Raw genomic sequence first — 18,753 nt, 5'->3', positions numbered from 1 at the left:
GGAAGCCACCATCACTTTTCACCAACATTGCTTTGTAAAAAATTGTTACCAGATTTCGTAATAATTGGGTTGATATCTCATCATTTGAGATGCGTGGTATCACTCCAATTTACTTCACAATTAGGCTAGAATATATAAGATCATAATTGATTAAAAAAAAAAGTAAAAATTACTAAATGTGTTCATATCTTAGAAAAAAATATCATACTTATTAGTAAAATTGATTTTGACATATAGAGTGTGAAAACATTTTTATTGATGGTTTTAATGTTGCAGTAATGCTGTGGAAGCTGCAAGACTGCAGCTTTGTGCTGTATGTGGCTTGTACCACTACAGTGTGCTCACATAAATGTTATAAAATGAAATACAGAAAACAAGGGAAAACAGAAAATCCCCCAGCACCTGCTAAAGAGCCCTTTTGAGTGTATATTTTCTAGTGCCATCTCTTACTGGTGCTTACTGTCAGATATTTAAATGATGAGTTTATAGACTTTGCTCTTGTCAGCATTTTGAAGTGCTGTTTTCCTTAAGGTAGGGGAGTGCTAAAGGACACTTGCTATAAAGGGAATGTAATTTCTGCTTCATTAATATATGAACCTGAAATGATGACTGCCTGCTATATGTGCTCTGTACATTTCTATGGAAATGGCTTTGACAGTTTTAGAGCTGTGTTTGCATCCACAGGGATGCACACAGCCCATTATAGAATGTGACTTTTCCCCTAAAACCATCCAAAGGGATGCTATTTCTTTTGAGGAGACAGCAGGCATGCCACATATATGTTGCAGCTGATATTTTTGTACAGAACTAAATATTTTATCAGTCCTAAAGGGCATTTCATCAGTCCAGGACTCGTTGGGCCAAATGGGTCACAGCAGCCAGCTCCCTCATTACTTGTGTGAACTTTGGAGCTTGCTGGGGAAAACCCAACGTGTACTCAAGCTGATCAGAGCTCTGTGGGGTACCAGGGGATGGGTACACATCTGGCATGAGTCTGGCTCAGGTCTTCGCCCTCCCAGGAGCTCCTCACCAGCTCCCGCTCTTCAGAGAGATCCTGCAAACACACCTAGGGCTTCCCCTTTCCAACTGAAGCTGAAAAAAAAAAGTGTGCCAATAAAAACCTCTGCTCCATGGCACATGTTCATTACCCATGTTTTGCAAGAATGGCTTGGGTGGTATTTGTTGTTCCTGCAAGGTGGGATCCCCTCCAAAAGCCACAGCAAGTGCGGGGGGGGGGGAAGGTCCCAAATGATGTATTTATGATTCACATCACAGTGTCAGCATTTATTAGTGCTTTGATATCCCATGTCTTGGAGATCAAGAGGACTTGGAGCAGTCTCTGTGTCCCACCTGAAGGCTCAGTCTGAGCCCCTGCAGGAGCTGTGTTTCTCCACATCCCAGAAGCAAGGTGTGTTCTGGGCTGCTCATCATTTTTTGCCCAAGCTTACTTGCACCTTCATCTCCATCCCTGTGAGCAGGGGAAGTATAAGGTCAGCAATACGAGGGGTGAAGGAGAAAGGGACTGCCAACTTTACAGGGAATGTTTGGTCCAGGAGTGCAGGTTTGTAATCCAAAGACATTAATTTCAGAAGTTCACGCAAAGGTTACGGGGGAAAAAATAAAAATCCAAAATGAAAGTGCAGAAGTTGTCAGCACAGCTGTTGTTAAGCTCAGGAAAACTTCCTTTAAAGTCTGGCATGAACCTTTCCAGAGGGGAGGCTGTTTTTGTCCAAGCAGTTCACTCAGGTCCCCTGCTCCAAGGCTGCACTGGAAGAGCTTTGGGAGCAGGAAGACATGCAGTCCTCTTGGGCTAGGTTCAGCAGAGAAGTTTATTTCAGGTTTTGAGAGTTTAATCATCAGTTTAGAAAGTAATTTAGTTGGGCTGATGTAACCCCCTCCCATGAGGCAGGCATGTATCTTGGTGTAGTGATGCTTCTTGATGCAGCTCAAAAGGACCTTTGTAGGACTTCAGGAGTGTGTCCATGCAGTCTGAGCTGTGATTTAGCACTCTGTGTGTTCCTGAGGTGTGTTAAAAATGGATGTACTCCACACATCCTTCACAAAGTGTGCAGAAGCCTTCAGGTTCCTATGTCCAGTGAGTGGGTGTGTCTCTCCAGGTAGTGGAGTTGTGACCAGGGTCTCATCCTTATCACAGGACAGATATCAGGAATTCACTTAGAGTGAGCAGGACTTGGTGTCATGATCTGGTGATGTGACTTTCTGCTGGGATGCAGTCAGAGTCCTTGTGGCAGGAGGTTGCTCCTCAGGATCCAGCTCTGCCCTGTGGGGAAGCTGGTAGTGAAATAAAGACATGGAAAACCTATCCAGGTGTGTTTTATCCCTGGAGAGGACTTTGGAGGAAAAGAAGCAGAAGTAAAGCTGGTGTTTGCTTTTTAGCCTTGCTTATGAACCTTACAAGATCAGAGGGTCATGGGGAATATCTTGCTAGTGATGTGTAATGGTTTGGAAATAAACACCAAGGGTGGCTCCAGCTGCCTTTGATCTAACTAAATGGCTATTATGTATATTCTATTTAACTTATTTTAAAATTAGGCAAAGAGCATACAGGAATGCTTCTCTGTGTGCTAGATGCTTGAACTTCCAACTGTGTGTTCAGGACCAAACAAAAGGAAAATGGTTCTCTTTCAAGGAGCTTATCATTTGGTAGATATATAGCACAAAGCAGGCATGAAATGCTGTGGGAAAGAGGTACTGACTTTCTGCCTTATCCCATGTTCTTAACATTTTGAATTTTTATTGATGAGGGCCAGAATTTGCAGATGTCACGCAGTGTCTTTTGCCTTCCATGTTATCTGTGAAATTTTTTTTTTTTTTTTTTTTGAAGTGGGGCTTCTTAAGTTGAAAATGATGAGCTCTTAGCTTAAAAAGAGAGGTAAGCAATTAAATCCCTAGCAGGCCTTTTTTTTCAAAGTACACCAGGAACTTTGGGGAGAGAGAAAGTTTAGCAGGCACTGCATGTGGTTTAGTGGAGGGATGGATGGTCTTCATGGTCTTGACGCATCCTGGTGAGATCCCTGGAGACCTGGTCTTCACAGGGTGAGGCTGGTTGTTTCTTCAGGTCCTATCTGGTGGCCCAGATGCATTTGTCACAGCAGCCAGGCCCATCTGGGTCTTCCCACACTATGAAGGGAGGGTTTTCCAGTGCTCTCTAGGCTGTTCCAGCTTGCCTACTGGTGTAGCCTGGTTTCAGGAGCCAGCCAAGTGTGGCTTGGCTGATACCTGGGGAGAAGTCTTGTATCTGACAAGCTGTGTGCAACCACAAAATTTTCAGGACAGCTTCTCCAGTTCCTGACAACCATGAAAATAAACGTGTGCCATTCTTAACGTGGGCCTGAACCTCTCCTCAGGGTTTGAGAGTTACCAAGGTTTGGGTTGTTTCACCAGGGAAGGATTGCGGGTGATGAAGGGGGAAGCTGGGGATTTGGGGCACTTTTGTGAAGCATCCTTTGTCCTGCCACGTAGCATGACATCACTCCAAATGGCACTTCTCGTTCTTCTCTTGACTCACCACCACCTGGCACCGCAACTCTGAATACTGTCATAAATACTTGAGGGTGATTTTTGGTATTTGACTGGCAGGCTCATACTGAGGGTGGTGCAGAACAAGTAGCACATGGATGTCCTGGGGCATTTCTCAGCAGTAAGTGATGTCAATAAGCTGAGGACCAGGTTGGTCCAAGATCACTGAGCAGGCCTGGAGGGTGAACAAGGACAAATTTCATGGCAGTGAGACAGCATCCTAGTTTCCCAACCCATTTCTGTGTCCAGGAACACTGAGATGAAAGTTGTGTGTTGCAGCCATGACATGGCTCTCCAGACCTAATGGGGAGAAGGTCCATGCCTGGTGTCTCCAGAGGGTGGAAGATCTGGACTTCCTTTGCTAGTACAGCTGTGCTTGCTGGCTACTGGCACAGGGAATGGACCAGGCATTTAATTATGGATGTGTACTGTTTATGAGAGTGTGTTCTGTGCTCAGAAATGGAAGATCTTTCTCTCAATCATTTCTCCTGCTGGTTATACATCCTTGTGGATGCTTCATAAAGCCCTGTACATATGAAAGATTTTCTCCTCTGTGGAGCCTCCTCAGCCTTTCTGCCACTTCCCTGTCTCATGGATGGATGGGAAGCCTTGTTTGATGGTGTGTCCAGGGTCTGATAGAGAGGCCTGATAAAAAAGCTGCCCAATATTTCTCCTTCTGCTTTACGATTATTTTTTTTTTTTTCAGACTTGGGAGATGTCAGTCACTCTGTGGTCTGCTTGGTGTAGTTTGGTTTTTTCTGCCACACAGGCACATACTGATTTGGAGAAGGAACATGCACACGGTGGCAGGATTTTACTAGGAATGTAGAGGGAAGGGGCTTCTCTGCTCCTCTCTTTTGGTTGCCTGCAATAATAAATCACAATTTGCCAATTCCCCAGCCACAAAGAGAGTTACCTCTGAGAGTCTCTGCGGCCCCAAAAGTTTCACTTTTCATACCCTCTTGCTCAGAGATGTTGCTTGTGGAGAGACTTTTCCTTCCTGAAGCTACTCTGAGGTTGCAAGAGTCAAAGCTGAGGCTTCAAAGGACAGAAAGAGTGAGTGTTGTCTTATCCTCTGGCTACAGTGGAAAATCCAGCTGCCTGTGTTTGAATAACAAGGGCATCGGCCCCCATGTCCATTTCTGAGGTGCTGAGCTTAGTACTCAGTTTTTCTCATTTTCAGTTGTTTTGTGGTTTGTTTGACTGTGTGGGTTGGTTTTTTTTTCAGTTAAGACTCTTAAGTAAAATTAATACAGAGGGTGACATGTTTGTGTACACATATGACAAAGTATTACCAGGCAAGTTCTTTAAAAAATGCTTGGTCCTTTTTCAGCCAACAGACAGAAATGCTGGGAGGATTTGCCCTTCTTGATGTTAAACCAGTGCAGTTCTTCTCCAAGTATAAAATTAAATACAAGGAAACTTGAATGCTTTCTTGAAAAATGCACCAGTGTGAGATTTGCATAAGTCTGTAATAAAAGTTTTCCGTGTACTGCTCAGACAGAAACAATGAAGAAGTAATGCCATTTTACCCTGTTGTATTTGATGCTTAACATGTAAAAAGGGTTATTTATTTGATTGTTTCGCATTCATTTCACTAATATGATTGTTCACTTGTAGGCTGAGTTTCTGGATTTACAGACATTTATTAAAACATGAGAAAATTACTTCCATAACTTACTTTAGGCCATGTTTTTCATTAGACATGAACCATTTACCTTCCTGATGGTAAAATATCAAAACAGAATTCCAGCCCTTTGCATCATTTCATTTTCAAGCTCTGTGTATTAATGCTTCTGTTACACAGCAATTTTTCAGGAGCAGTTTATTTCGACTAATTTGTCATCACAGAGATTTGAGATCACTGTATTTTATTTAACTCTCCCTGACTACATAAAAGTCCAAGAACCTGCTTATTCAAATTCAAGGCTTTTAGAAGTTTTCACCCCACACAATGCAAAAGAGGAGCCCAAAAAGAGGAGCCCTAAAAGTAAATTACTAGTTTTATTGATGCTTTTTATAATCACACTGGTTAGATAACAGCAGAGCTGGCCCACTGTACCTTAAAAGATGTTCAGCTCAAATGAGTACCTTTGGAAGAACTTCTTTCTCAGTGTCAGAAGGGTTTCTTTCTGCCCAACCCTGCTTCCTAATTGGTTTGAAATCACCCAGAGAAACAACCTCAGAGATGCTGACTATTCTGGAAGCCCCAGGACTGAAATCACTGGCAGCTCAGTGCCTGACTGGTGAGCAGATGAGTGTCTCTGCCCTGGAGCAGTCACATCCTTCAGATGGGTGGACCAGATGGCTGAGGTTGGTAGCAAGCATCAACAACCCAGCTTCTCTCTGCTGCCACCCTTTCCCCCAGCCCCTGCAAGCTGCAAGCTATGGTGGCAAGTCTGACAGGTGGCAAGTGGAAAGAGTCAGCATAGCTCAATCATCTGTCTGCACCCCCAGACCCTGCTCCTCCTTAGTCTGGAGCATCCTGCAGCTCCCATCAACAGCAACAAATCCATCAGGGTTTGAAAACCTTCTCATCTTTGCTCACCAAGAGGTCTCAGGCAGCATTCAGCACCTCGCTGGGGTACAGTGGGGCATCTCTAATAAAATGTCATCCCTGCATCTCTTCCAGGGGTCAGCTGTGAGGCAGCCACTGCTCTGAAGTGCTGTCCCTCCAGGGCTGCCAGGATCAGGCTGGAAGTCTGGCACCCAGCATGCAGTCAGACAAGGGAATGTGTTCAAAGGGATGGCTTGAGAGCTGAGTGGGGCTCTGGAAGTCTTTGTGGAAACTGAGCTCAGGCTAGCCCATTTGTGGCAGGTACTCCTAGTTTCAAGCAGAGACTCCTCTGCTTCCTAGCCCACATAGGTAGGACCTAACCTTTCTTGATGCTGCAGCAGGTTGAGCTTCCAGCTGGGGCTCTAGATGGTTCCCATTGGGCACTCTAATAGCTGGTTTGGTTTATTTAATTCTAGTTGGGTTTGGTTGATCTTATTTTATATTAATACACCTAATATAATTTTATATTACTTCATTTTACTTTATCATCCCATTTCTGAGCATGGCACTCAAATAGCCACCCAGTGCTTCAGCAGCCCAGGTAAACCAAGGCAAAGCAAAGCTGTCACCTACAGCATAAGGCCTTATTGGCAAAGATGCATCAGCTCCTTTGCCACCCTAGCCAAGACAACTATGTTAGCAAAACCTCTAGTGCAGGTTTTGCATAACTGTTCCAACGGAGGAACACTCATGCTGGCTGAGCTCGTGTCACTTGGAGAGGTGACACAGCCTCCTGCCAGAAAACCTCCTGCATCTCTATTAAGAGGATGCTGCTGACACAGGCACATGGTAGAGACAGGGCTGCAAAGGATCTTCTGCTGTGCTGGAATTTTAGGTGTGTTCATGCACTTACTGTGTCTTCACTGCTCAAGTCCCAGTTAGCTGTGAGTACAAAACAAAACACAGTTTAGTGAACTCTGTGGATTTTTTCAAATACAATTTTCCTGGGGCTGATGTACTGCAGTGGACATACTCAACCTATCTTTAAACAACCCAGCTCAGGTATCAGATGCTTCTGAAGCAGCACATGTTTATAAATTGACCCTTATTGAGCTCCAGGTTCCAAAGACCAGACCATTTTTGAGCCTGTCTGTCAGAGGCAAGCCAACAGAACATGGGAACATTAACATTTAAACTGACCAGCCTTCAGTTTCTGTTCCTGGGTGCAAGTTGTTGATCCTTCAGGACTTTTATTTTCGTGTCCTTGAGGCTCACTGTGATTTCCCCAGCTCAGTTCTTCAACTTTGGGGTGGCAGACTCCTGCTTTGAGGAGGGAGCACTAACCCCAGCTAGACCCAGCTCCTCCACAACTTTCCTGACTGTCACTGCAGTTCTCCAGCAGCCTTCAGTGCTGAAATATCTTGGAATGCATTGAAAAAGGGATTGGATTTTGTTCGCTATAGTTGAGCTTTTGATGAGAAGAGCTTCACCCAACCCTTTCCATAAATGTGCATTTTCAGTCTGCAAGAAAACTGTCTGCAGAATGCCAGCAGTTTGTGGTCCAGGTGATGGAAGATGCCTTGTCTACCAGATTGGTTTGGTCTGAGCTGTTGTAGGTGAAATGTAGTGGACTCACACAGAGATTTTTGCCCATGGGGGTGTTGAGGCTGGAGAAGAGGAGGCTCAGGGGAGACCTCATCACTCTCTACAACTCCCTGAAAGGAGGTTGGAGCCAGGGGGGGGTTGGGCTCTTTTCCCAGGCAACTCTCAGCAAGACAAGAGGGCACAAAGGGTCTCAAGTTGTGCCAGGGGAGGTTTAGGTTGGAGATGAGAAAGAATTTCTTTCTGGAGAGGGTGATCAGGCATTGGAATGGGCTGCCCAGGGAAGTAGTGGATTCTCCGTGTCTGGAGATCTTTCCAAAGAGCCTGGATGTGGCACTCAGTGCCATGGGCTGGGAACCACGGGGGGAGTGGATCAAGGGTTGAACTTGATGATCTCTGAGGTCCCTTCCAACCCAGCCAGTTCTATGATTCTATGTGGTACCATACCATTTTATTTTCTGTGCATGGGCTTTTTTTTATCAAATTATTGGACTCTCTTTTAGACAAATTTCTAGGAGGTTTCTAAGCCAGGAGAGCCAGCATCCCTACCTGTAGTCCTGCCACACCTCCTAGCACAGCTGCCTGTGTTTGGGAACTTGGTGTTCTCCATGTTATTACAGGTCCTCCAAGGCTTTTCTCCTGTAAGCTCTCCATCATAAGACATCCCATAAGACATAGGGATGAGAGAAGTGGGAGATTTGCTTTATTAAGTTTAAAGTTTTATTAAAGCTGAAGCCTGAGGCTTTTATACCAGAGAGCCATGAGTTTTGTTTGTGCTGCTCCACAAAATTTTACCAGTGGAATTTTTGTGTACAGTGTTTTTTGTTGGGTTTTTTTGTTTGTTTTTTCATGTTTTTTTCTGAGCTGTCCATAAAGGAGGTGACCCCTACGTTTTCTAAATCTTGAGTTGTTCAAGAGTTAAATATTTTTCTGATTGTGATCGATTTTGAGAACTTACACCCCTCCTCCCCCAATATAAGGCACGTGTGGAAGTTTTCAGTAGAAGTTCTGCAACAGAAATTGGTTTGCAGTGTGAACTGTGACAAGTCCTAGACTCCAGATGCTCCAGAGCAATCTGTTCAGATGAGTTCATGTGTCATTATACTGCTGCAGTGTGATTTATTGCTGCAGAAAGCTATCACAATTCTAGATGTAACATCCAATGGATCTTTGAACAAAATATCAGAAAATACTTGGCTATGGTCATTCTATGATTGTATCTCTGAAGATGTTTTCTTTTGCTGTGCAAAAACTGATAGGTATCTGATGATTTGTCTGCTGTAAGCAGGGATTTTATCACATGCCTGTGAATTCATTTAGGGAAATTTATTCTTGTTGCTAATAGAGAACAGGAACTGATTTAACTTTGGATTATTTATTATTTTTGCTGTACAGCTGCAGTTGCTCAGTAATTCTAAGGCTTAACAAATAGCATTTTATAAAATGTTGAGGGTCTAATTCCTCTTTACCAGGTGCAAAAACCTGAGAGTATTTCAGAAATTCATGAGTTTTATCCAGGAAACAGTGCAAGTCTTGGGAGTCCCAGACAAGGAAACTTGCACTACAGTATTATGTGCTTTCTTGTGAAGAGGAGTCTCCTTCAAGTCCTTTACATAATTGTCAGGATTGGAGAAGACCTCTCAAGATTACCCTGTCCAACCATCAGCATCCCTCCACAGTAAAATAAATAAAATAAATAAAAATTTCCCTCTCACATGCCATTCCTGGCACATGATGTCTTCTCTCCTTCCATCCACCACTGCTTTTACAGATATTTCAGAGGCTGATGCCATTTTGATCTGCCAGAATTTCTACTGCAAGTCCATTTCACTTCTGGAAATCACTGAGGACATTTGGGCAGGGGCTCACACTCTAGTTTCCTCTGAAAGGAATAGAGTCTGCACATGCCAGAATCTCTTGGAGACTCAAACCACTATGAGGCAACTTCAGACAATGCAGGACTTGAGTCAAAATTATATTGCTCAAAGAAAAATTCTTATTATAGATGGAGATGTCCATTGAAGCCCAACACATAACATGTAAACACCATGCCATAAATGAAATTGAAATGGAAGACAGGGTAAGAAGGTGGCTCAGGGCGGGGTTCCTCAAAACTTCAAGAGAGGAAAATCTGAGCAGGTTTTTTTGGTGCTTTTTAGTAAGTTTCTCCTCATTCATAAGTACAAGCAACTCAAAAGAAGAGTAAGTGCCACCCAAGTCTGAAGCCATGGAGGTTGATTTCATTGTCCGAGCCCATAAGAATAAATGTGGCGTTTTTTAACTCCCTCAGAAGTTTGACTTTTTTAGGTGTTTTAAATTTCTTAGAATAAATAAAGAGTATGGAATCACTGCTGCAAAGAGTTGCTGCCACAGACCTGAAGTCTAGCTGGGATTTTCAGGGATGTTCATGTCTGCAGGATCAGATCTAAAGCATAGATAAAAGATGTCTTTTATCATCTGTTCTAATACTAAATATATTGCATTGTATAAGAGGGCATGTTTTATATGCCCATGCTGCAGATAATAAATGTATCAACCTTTTGTCATTACAAAGTTGTGGTAATTGTGTGATACAGACTTCCAGAGGACTGCCACATGAACTTACAGAAAACTGTAAACACTTAGTAAATTGACCAGTAAATGGTAATTTAATGTAGATTAATGTAAGGAATGCATTTTTAGGGGATTTCAGATTCTTCCTTGTATCAGTGATAGAGCTGAGCAGTTGTGCAGATAGATAATTGGCATTTCCCCTTGCAAAGAGGAGGAATAAATTTTCAATCCCTGGCACAGGGAGGACTTTCCAAAAGATGCCTGAATGCTTTCTAGCTTGCTGCAGTGAATACTCTTCTACAACTTGCTGCTCTAAGGGAATCAAACATATAGTGATGGGATATGGTGTATAAGTTACAAAAACAAACTTTACTATGACTACAAAGAAGGAACACAAAGGGAAAGATGAAATGAAAATGCCTGAATAGAAAAGGTGGTTGGAAAATCTAGGACAGTGCATTGAGTGATGCAGTAATAAATAGGAAAGAGTTTACCTACCAGAGCAGTGCTGTTTTACCTACTTCTGGCTGTAGATGAATAATGGGAAGAAGGATAGGGTGTGTGGAGCTGTAAGCCATCCGGTGAATGGGTGCATAGAGGCATAGAGCTTCCTGCAAAATCTGTTCAGCAAAGAATTAATTTAAGATTTGAAAACAAGCAGTGAGCAGGAAATGAAGTCGCTCCCAGGCTGTGAAAACTTCCTGTCTGTGGAATTTACTGATGTACAAAGAGGGATGTATAAGAGAGAGCATGAGCTTTGGACAAAGTCTTTGGTCTTTGTTTGCAATTGTTGCTTCAGTAAAAAACACCTCTGTGCTGGAAAAAAAAAAAAAAAAAAAAAAAAAAAGAAGAAAGTATTGTTTAGAATTGGACATAGCCTTTTAAATATCTTCATTTTCAGCTAAATGCTAACTTTAGTCCACTTATAGTGGACTTTTAGTCCACTTTAAAAGACTCTGCTTGCTGTGTACAATAAAACTAGTTCTGGGAAGCATAAATCAGGCATCCCATAGCATCCTTCCCTTGGGATTTGGTACAACTGTGTAGCTGTGTCAAATTTGACTGACAGGTGGGTGCTACATTTGTGTTGAATGTTAACATATTTTACTCTAACAGTTTTATTCTGCTCAATTTTCAAAATGTATGTGAATTTAAAACTGCTGTGGAAAAGATAAGTATGTTTTAAATATGCCTCATCACTGGGAGTGTTCAAGACCAGGTTGGATGGGGCTTTGAGAGTGGGAGGTGTCTTTGCCCATGCAGGGGGGGTTGGAACTAGATGATCTTTAAAGTCCCTTCCAACTCAAACGCTTCAATAGTGATGATGATTTAACTAATCATCATCATTGAACATCATTGAACCTGAAGGATTTACTGATCATTGAAGCTTCTGTGATCAGCATGTGGGCTTCCTGTGTCTTCTTGCAGGAAGAGTTATCATGCCTGATACAAAAGTCTGCTGCTTGACCATCACCTGTATCTCTTCTCCTTGGTTATTAACAATATTCTGTTGAACTTGAGTTGTCATGGTAGAAGTTGAGTCCTGAGTTTGACAAGCTCTGTTGTGATATTTCTGTGTCACTTACAGACTTCTCTTTTATAACCTTGAACCTTTCTCCACCTACTGCATTGTTTTTGTCTATTTTCTTTCCAAGTTGGCTCATAAAGGCATGGATGCCTACCAAAAACTGTTTCTTCTGGGCTGAAGCTCAGTTAATCCCCTTGATCCCTCTTTGCTGCTGCTTCCATGTGTCCTTGTCCTGACCCCAGCACTGTGGCTGAGCTATCAAAAAGCTTCTCATTGTTAGCCTCAGTGTGTCTGGTAATCCTTGTGATGAGGATACCATGCTGTAGGCATCCACAACATGAGCAGCAAGTACCAGCAGCATTAGGGGGGGGGTGTGCTTTGTTCATGGATGATCTGAAGAGCAAAAACTGCATTTACCAAAGAGCAGGAAGAGATGACCATGACCTACCAGTTCTCCCATCTGCAGAGGGAAATTAAGGGTAGCAAACCTTAGCTCAGCCCAGAAAGGGAGGAGGGAGCTGCACATCTGTATTTTCTGAAGAAAAAAGGTGACGTTCTGAGATGAACTGGGTGCCTAGATTTCAAAACAGCAACGTGGGACACAGTCATTTCCAGAAAAGATGTCTTTTCCAAAGCAGAGGGTAGTTTTCCCCCTTCCTGGTCATTAGCAGCTCTTCTGAAGACCAGCCCTTCATGGAGGAAGTCCATGCTGGAGCACCACAAGATGGTGACAAGTTTAAGCTTCCCCTAGCATGTAGTAATTCCGAGTAATTGGTAGGTACATGTGCCTCAAGGACAGTGACACTTCTGCCCATTTATCTTCTCAGCATTCTGTGCAAGGCAGAGCAGCCAGATGAGTGGTGGAAGGCACAGCACCGGTGCAGGAGTCTTAGCACGTTTCTAAATGTTTCTGAAACTTAACAGAGTTTCGTGCAAATTGGGCTCACAGGTCTTGTTTTTATTCATAGTCTCCTTCAGTATGATGGTATTTTCCCTGCCATGTCAAGGTAAAGCAGTTGGATCATCGCAGTGGGTGGTAGGACTAAGCCACAGCCCTACCAAAAGCAGCTTTGTTTTCTCCTGCAATCAAAGAGTCATCTCTTCTATGAGCATCTCATGCACATAGCTATGCTTGATGAAGGGGATGGTGAAGCTGCAGTCTAAAAAAAACACTATTTCCAGATGTTTGGCTGATCTGAACCACATTTTGGGCCTGTTGTAATTGCAGAGAACTTTAATGAGAGTAGAATAGCTGAATACTTCCTAAGAGTATAGAATAGAAGTAGAGTAGAAGAGAAGAATAGTTATTAGAGTAAGATGAGAGTAGAACAGGACAGAAGACAGTAGAATATTGTAGGTGGCACTTTGATCTGTACAGTGCCATAATGGAGAGAGTTTTGCCATATTTACATTTTCAGTGAAATTTAGTGCTCAGTTCCAGATGTTTGGCTGAAAAAATGTCAACATTTTGTAACAGTTGAATGAAGCTCAACCTCTTGCAATAAGTGATGTTTTGGCCTATATATGTGTGATTTTGTCCCCCCATGCACTTACCTGCTTTGTCCTGTCCTTGCAAAATTGTAGATATTGAATGACCCCAACAGAAGGGTAAAGGATGGGGAACAAATGGTATGTATGAAGAAAGATTACTCTTAAGAGTTTCTTCATGTGCACTTGCCTAAGATGTCCTGAGTCATGAAATCCTGACATTACTAATGTTAAAATGCTGGGGAATAAAACTGGCTGGTTTTATCTGTATTGATTCTAACTGGTGGTAAATAGTTTTCCCTTGCAATGTCATGTCAGTTACACTGATTTTAAATATACATCATATAAACTCCCACACCCCCCCAAAGAAAAAAACAAAAAAAAGACACAGAATTTCAGAGTGTCATACTGTGGTTATGTGGGATTGAAAATAGGTGTGTTTGCTCAAAAGGAGGTCAAAACTAGGAGATAGGTTTAATAAATTGTAGATAAAATAGATGTTTATATTGAAGTTTCTGATGGAAAATATAATTACCCCACAGTAAAAGTTTCTTTTAGAGTCATGTCTTTGGAGGTGTAGCCCGTATGCTGACAAGGAGTTGCTTGAGCATGAACAAAGAATGCTTGGTTTTAAAAATGTTGCATGTGTTGCCATTTATACAAAAAGAATCTGAAAGAAAACCCCATATTAACTTTAGTGATAAGGACACTAGTAGTGAAATGCTGTTTTTATAAGTATAATTCATTATACTTTCTATGATCCAGTGTTACAAATTAGGGTCACTTGTGTCAGGAGATTAAAACCTTTTTGTCTCTCTTTGATATCAAACTATTCTTTCCCAGTCCCTTTTATCTTTCAGAGCAGTGCTGAATTCCACAGCATCTTTGTCAGTTCGCCTATGTTATTTGTAGCAATCATTTAATTGGTTTTAGGACTAATATTATTTAGTCATACTGTCACTTGCAGGAACAGAGGCACTTTAATATCCTAAAAAAATGTGGAGAGGCTCCAGCATTAGCTGGATAAGCATCTGTGTAAGACAGACCACAAAGAATTTTGGGGGCCATGGTGGGAGTGCAAGGTAGCTAAATTGGATAGAAAAAGGAAAAAAAAAAAAGAAAAAAAGAAAGAAAAAAAAGGCATACCAGTCAAAGTAAGATTGTACATCAGAAAAACTACAGCAATCTACTGAAAATTAGTAGATGATAGTCATGAGTAGCTTACAGTGAACCACGGGTACCAGCTTCCCTGAAGCACAGAAATAGGAACTTGGAGAAGCTTGTAAAAGGTGTCCTCAGGGAATCTTCCATTTTTTCACTATGATACCTTTAATCCTAGAATTGTCAAGCCACATGGAAAATAATAGGACTGAATAGTTCACTCAGTTAAAAGTTAGTATTATTTCTTTTATCAAAAATATTAGGTCTTTCTGTGTTTCTGGAGCGGTTAGGATTTGTATAAACTTTAAAACAAGTGAAGTCAAGTATTGAACTTGCATTGCTCTTTCTTTTTTTTTTTTTAATTTAAGATCATTATCTGTGACTAAGCAGACTCTTTTCAGGAGAAAGAAATAAATTAAAGGCAATATTTTTTTAACAGATGATTCAACGAGAGGCAGAAGTAAAGAATAAGGTAACTGCTGTGGCGTTGACAGACTCTGTTCACAATGTGTGGCATCAAGAAGTTGGGAAAACTATTCGAGAGTGGATGCGAGAGGTGAGGCCAGGTTTTGGGGTTTGTTTTTTTTTTTTAAAAAGTTGGGCTATACGTGTCTGTATATGGCTGTATAAACATGTCTTTATCTGCTGACCTCTTCCATTTCTTTCGGGTATGAAAGACAGCGCATTTCAGGAGCGTGGAAATTGTGTTCCCATTCCAGCCCCTAAAATAACTGAGATTAGACGTTTCTGAACTTCAAAGGTAGCGGGGGAAATAATAAGAATTGAGTCCAGTGTTTCTTCTTGCTGCATAGCAATACAGATACATACACCAAGGCAGCCCACATGCTGCCTGCTATCTGGAGCAAAGTCCTGGGCACATGCGGCTCCTGGCTTGATCTGGAGGTGGTGGAAAAGCCCTTTTTAAGCTTTTGGTGGCTCAGTTTGATGATTTGTACAACTGGCCAAAAAAGAAAAAAAAAAAAAAATCCTTCTTCAGTTTTATGAGGTTTAATTACTTGCAAAGTGCTTACAAAGTTTTCTGATGGAAAGAGGGAGCACTTGGTACTGTGCAGCTACCAACGTTGAGTTGGTCCAAGATGGCCTGGGGTTGGGGTGTTGGGTTGTGTCCAGCATCACCAAGTTCCAGCTGGGTGAAGGATGATGCCAGGCATTCTTTTTAATTTAATTCCTTTTAATGCCTAAGCGTGGGGTGGCTGAGGTTTTTAAAATTATTATTTTTTTAAAGTCAGACCGAATGTACTTCCATTTGATGAGTCTCTTCCTCACCATTTCAGGCTCATATCCCTCATGTTTTCTACATCCCCGTTGCAGAACTCTAAAACAAGAGGTGCAAGTGGCAAATTTAAACCGGTCACACCCTGAAGTTTTTTCTTAAGTTAGACTTTTTCCCATGGATTTAGTTAAACTTTCTATGTAGCCTGCCTATTCCTGACTAACCTTACAGTTTTATAGGCCATGACTGATGGGAATAGAGAATCACCTGGGATGCAGCCTGACAGCTCTGACTTAAATGTTAAAAATATAAAGAATGGTAACCCCTACAGGCTCTGTCAGAAAAATCCCCATTTTCTTTATGGGAAATCAAAACCTTAAAATATATGTTATGTAGTAAAACTGAAATTTTAAATCCTGTAATTTGAATCTGACAACTCCATTTTTCTTTAAGCATTTAGTCTGAATAAGACAAGTGCATTACCTTTAATTTCATTTGCAGAAAGTAGATCTTAAAGAATAAGTTAAATGATTAATGGCCTAAAAAGTGGATGGAGTGTCATAACTTACATTAGTATTGAAAATCTCCTATAAGAAAGAAGAATTTTACATATGTGAAGTGTGGCTGAGTGGTATTAAGACTAGCATATCACCTGGATATCTCTTACTTTAATCAGGTTTAAGGCTACTGGTAAAATGAATAATAATTAAAATATACACCTAATCGCTGCCTGTCTGTAGGGCTAATTGCTGTCATTGAAAGAATGAATTGTTAAAAAAGTAATTCTTCATTGGAGCTATCTCTCCTGTATCATTGGTGGCCTATTTTTAGTACCTATAGAAGTCATGATTTTTGAATTTATTAGGAGCTGTGATGAATGATAAAACAAATCATCCATTTACATATCTTGACACTGCTTTCGAGAATACTTATTTCTTACAGGCAAGTGTCACATTGTATATAAAAGCTGGTTAATTGTGTGCTAATCTTCTGTATTATCTCCAGCTCTCTGATGTAGTGTTCTATCAGTAGTTAATATTAATTTTACTTATTTCAAATGAATGTAATACTTCATAAAAATTCTACTTCTTTTATAATTTCTACCATCTTACATTTGCAATTGCACATTCAGCTGTTAATTAAAATTATACATGCAAATTGTAAAATGTTTAATGCTTTACTACTTTAAACCTTAAAGCCTTTGTGAAATACTTCCATTTTAACCATTTTCTACTAAAAAAGTTACATTACTGGGTAGTGTGTTTGTTTTCTTTTTTTTTTTTTTTTTTTTTTTTCCATCGAGTTCAATAGTTTCATTGATCTACTGTTTCTTACAAAAATCTGCCATGCTTTGTGAACTTCACTTTCTAATCTCATACAGCAACCCTTCCTTTATGTTGTTCCTGCTCTCCCTGGTCCCAGAACAGTAGGGTTGCCTTGACAAATCTATTCAAAAGCCATTCCTCGCCCTTTATTGGTGGGGACTGAAGCCTTTGAAATTCTCTCCTCACTGCAACACAGCTGACATCTTCTTCCAGACAGAATGAATTAAGGAAATACAATAAGACACTTGATCTACCAGTCAAGGATCTTTCCACAGTGAGGACGGACTCCATGGTGCACAACTAGGGCAGCAAGCATCTACAAATGCACAATACATGCTTGTTTACCAGAATAGCAATCATCCATTTTTACAATCATGATTGATGGGATGATTTTTTAGAAATCTGTCTGAAAATTCATTGGGTCTTTCCAAAAAGTTGTGTGGGCTTTTTTTTTTTTTTTTTTTTCCTTCCCTTTCCTCTCTTAATGAAGTTAATCAGGTTTTCAGAAAGGGAAAACTCAGATTTGAAGCCATGAAGGTCTCATAGTTCAGCTGGCAATCCTGTTAAAAATGTAGTTGCTTTGTAATTAAATCTTCAGTATATATTCTCTAGTTTCAGTATATTTTACTGAAAACATTTTCCTTAATGCTTTACTTCTTAGGCACCTCTGAATAGATAGCATTTGGAGCAAAACATTTTAAAAATTTGTGGTAAATTCATCCTGCCCAAAGGTTCAGGAATGAAAGGTAAATGTAAGTGCTTCCTGAATATAATTCCCCAAAGATGACTATTTGCATTTTTAAATGTTCATGCCCAGCTCATCTCAGGTAAATTTCCAATTATTTGAAATTTGATCTCTTTAATGGCTTTCTTTCACTTATTATCTGTTGTGATTTCAGAACCATTCTTTCAGCAGTGCACTCCCTGAAAAATTCTCATTTCTTGATGTTGTCATGCAGGCAGGCCCAGGGTTTTTATCAATTCCCATTTAACAGCTACAGAAAGGAAAACTTTCAAATGTGCAGTGGGCAATCCAGGCACTGGTTGGTCCAAGCACCTGCCCAAGTGCACTGCCCTCAACGGAGCACTTAAAAGACATTAAAAATCTCTTGTATTTTGGTCTTACTCCTTTTACATATTTAAAATTAAACTGTGACAGTGCATTTCCAGTTAGTGTGAATAAACTTTTACTTAAAATTAAGCTTTGACAGTGCATTGCCAGTTAGTGTGAATAAACTGGTGTGGTTTTACCTTCTAGTCCCTGCCTGGGCTGGCTTTGTAAATGAGTTTTTGGGTATTTTGACATGACCATTGTCCTTACTTCCACAGCCTGTGTTTCTTTTTGATCTCCAGTTTTTGTCTGACCCAACAATTGCCTTCTCCCTCTTTCAGAACTGCTGCAACTGGGTGTCCAGCTCTGAGCCCTTGGACACCTCGGTGGAGTCCATGCTGCCAGATTGTCCCCGTGTCTCTGCAGGTACGTGGGTTGGATACGTGTTTGTGCCCAGGCACAGCTTTATTTTTAAATTCTTTTGGTTCTAGGTGCATTTTAACCCCAAGATGTGGCTGAAAGCACGTGGGCTTTCAGTGTTACACGGTGTTATACAGCTCGCTGCTAATTATTTCTTTTTGCTTTGTGTGGGATTTTAGTTCTCTTGCCTACTCTGTGTTTTTTCTAGTCTGCTCGTCGGCTTTAAGGAGTAGGTGACATAGGTAAGAGACAAGGAAAAATTACAGCAATGCTGAAAACTGGGAAATGTGTCACAGATTCTTGAGTTAATGTCTAACTTGATGTAGAGGAGAAGGTTTTAAAGAAGCACGTTAA

The 18,753-nt window shown here is 41.1% G+C and overlaps 1 protein-coding gene across 1 annotated transcript in view; it reads left to right on the top strand.

Annotated features, from left to right (window-relative positions):
- FAM172A (family with sequence similarity 172 member A) overlaps positions 1 to 18,470 on the top strand; it is a 204,094-nt gene extending 185,624 nt beyond the window's left edge. The window contains exons 10-11 of the mRNA XM_030467632.1: positions 14,809 to 14,925; positions 18,321 to 18,470. Of these exons, the coding sequence (XP_030323492.1) occupies positions 14,809 to 14,925; positions 18,321 to 18,470 (267 nt within the window). The remainder of the gene's footprint in view (positions 1 to 14,808; positions 14,926 to 18,320) is intronic.
- The last annotated feature ends 283 nt before the right edge of the window (positions 18,471 to 18,753 follow it).

The sequence above is a fragment of the Calypte anna genome, chromosome Z (genome assembly GCF_003957555.1).
Source record: "Calypte anna isolate BGI_N300 chromosome Z, bCalAnn1_v1.p, whole genome shotgun sequence".
Taxonomy (NCBI): domain Eukaryota; kingdom Metazoa; phylum Chordata; class Aves; order Apodiformes; family Trochilidae; genus Calypte; species Calypte anna.
This window is presented reverse-complemented; position numbering and strand designations above follow the sequence as displayed.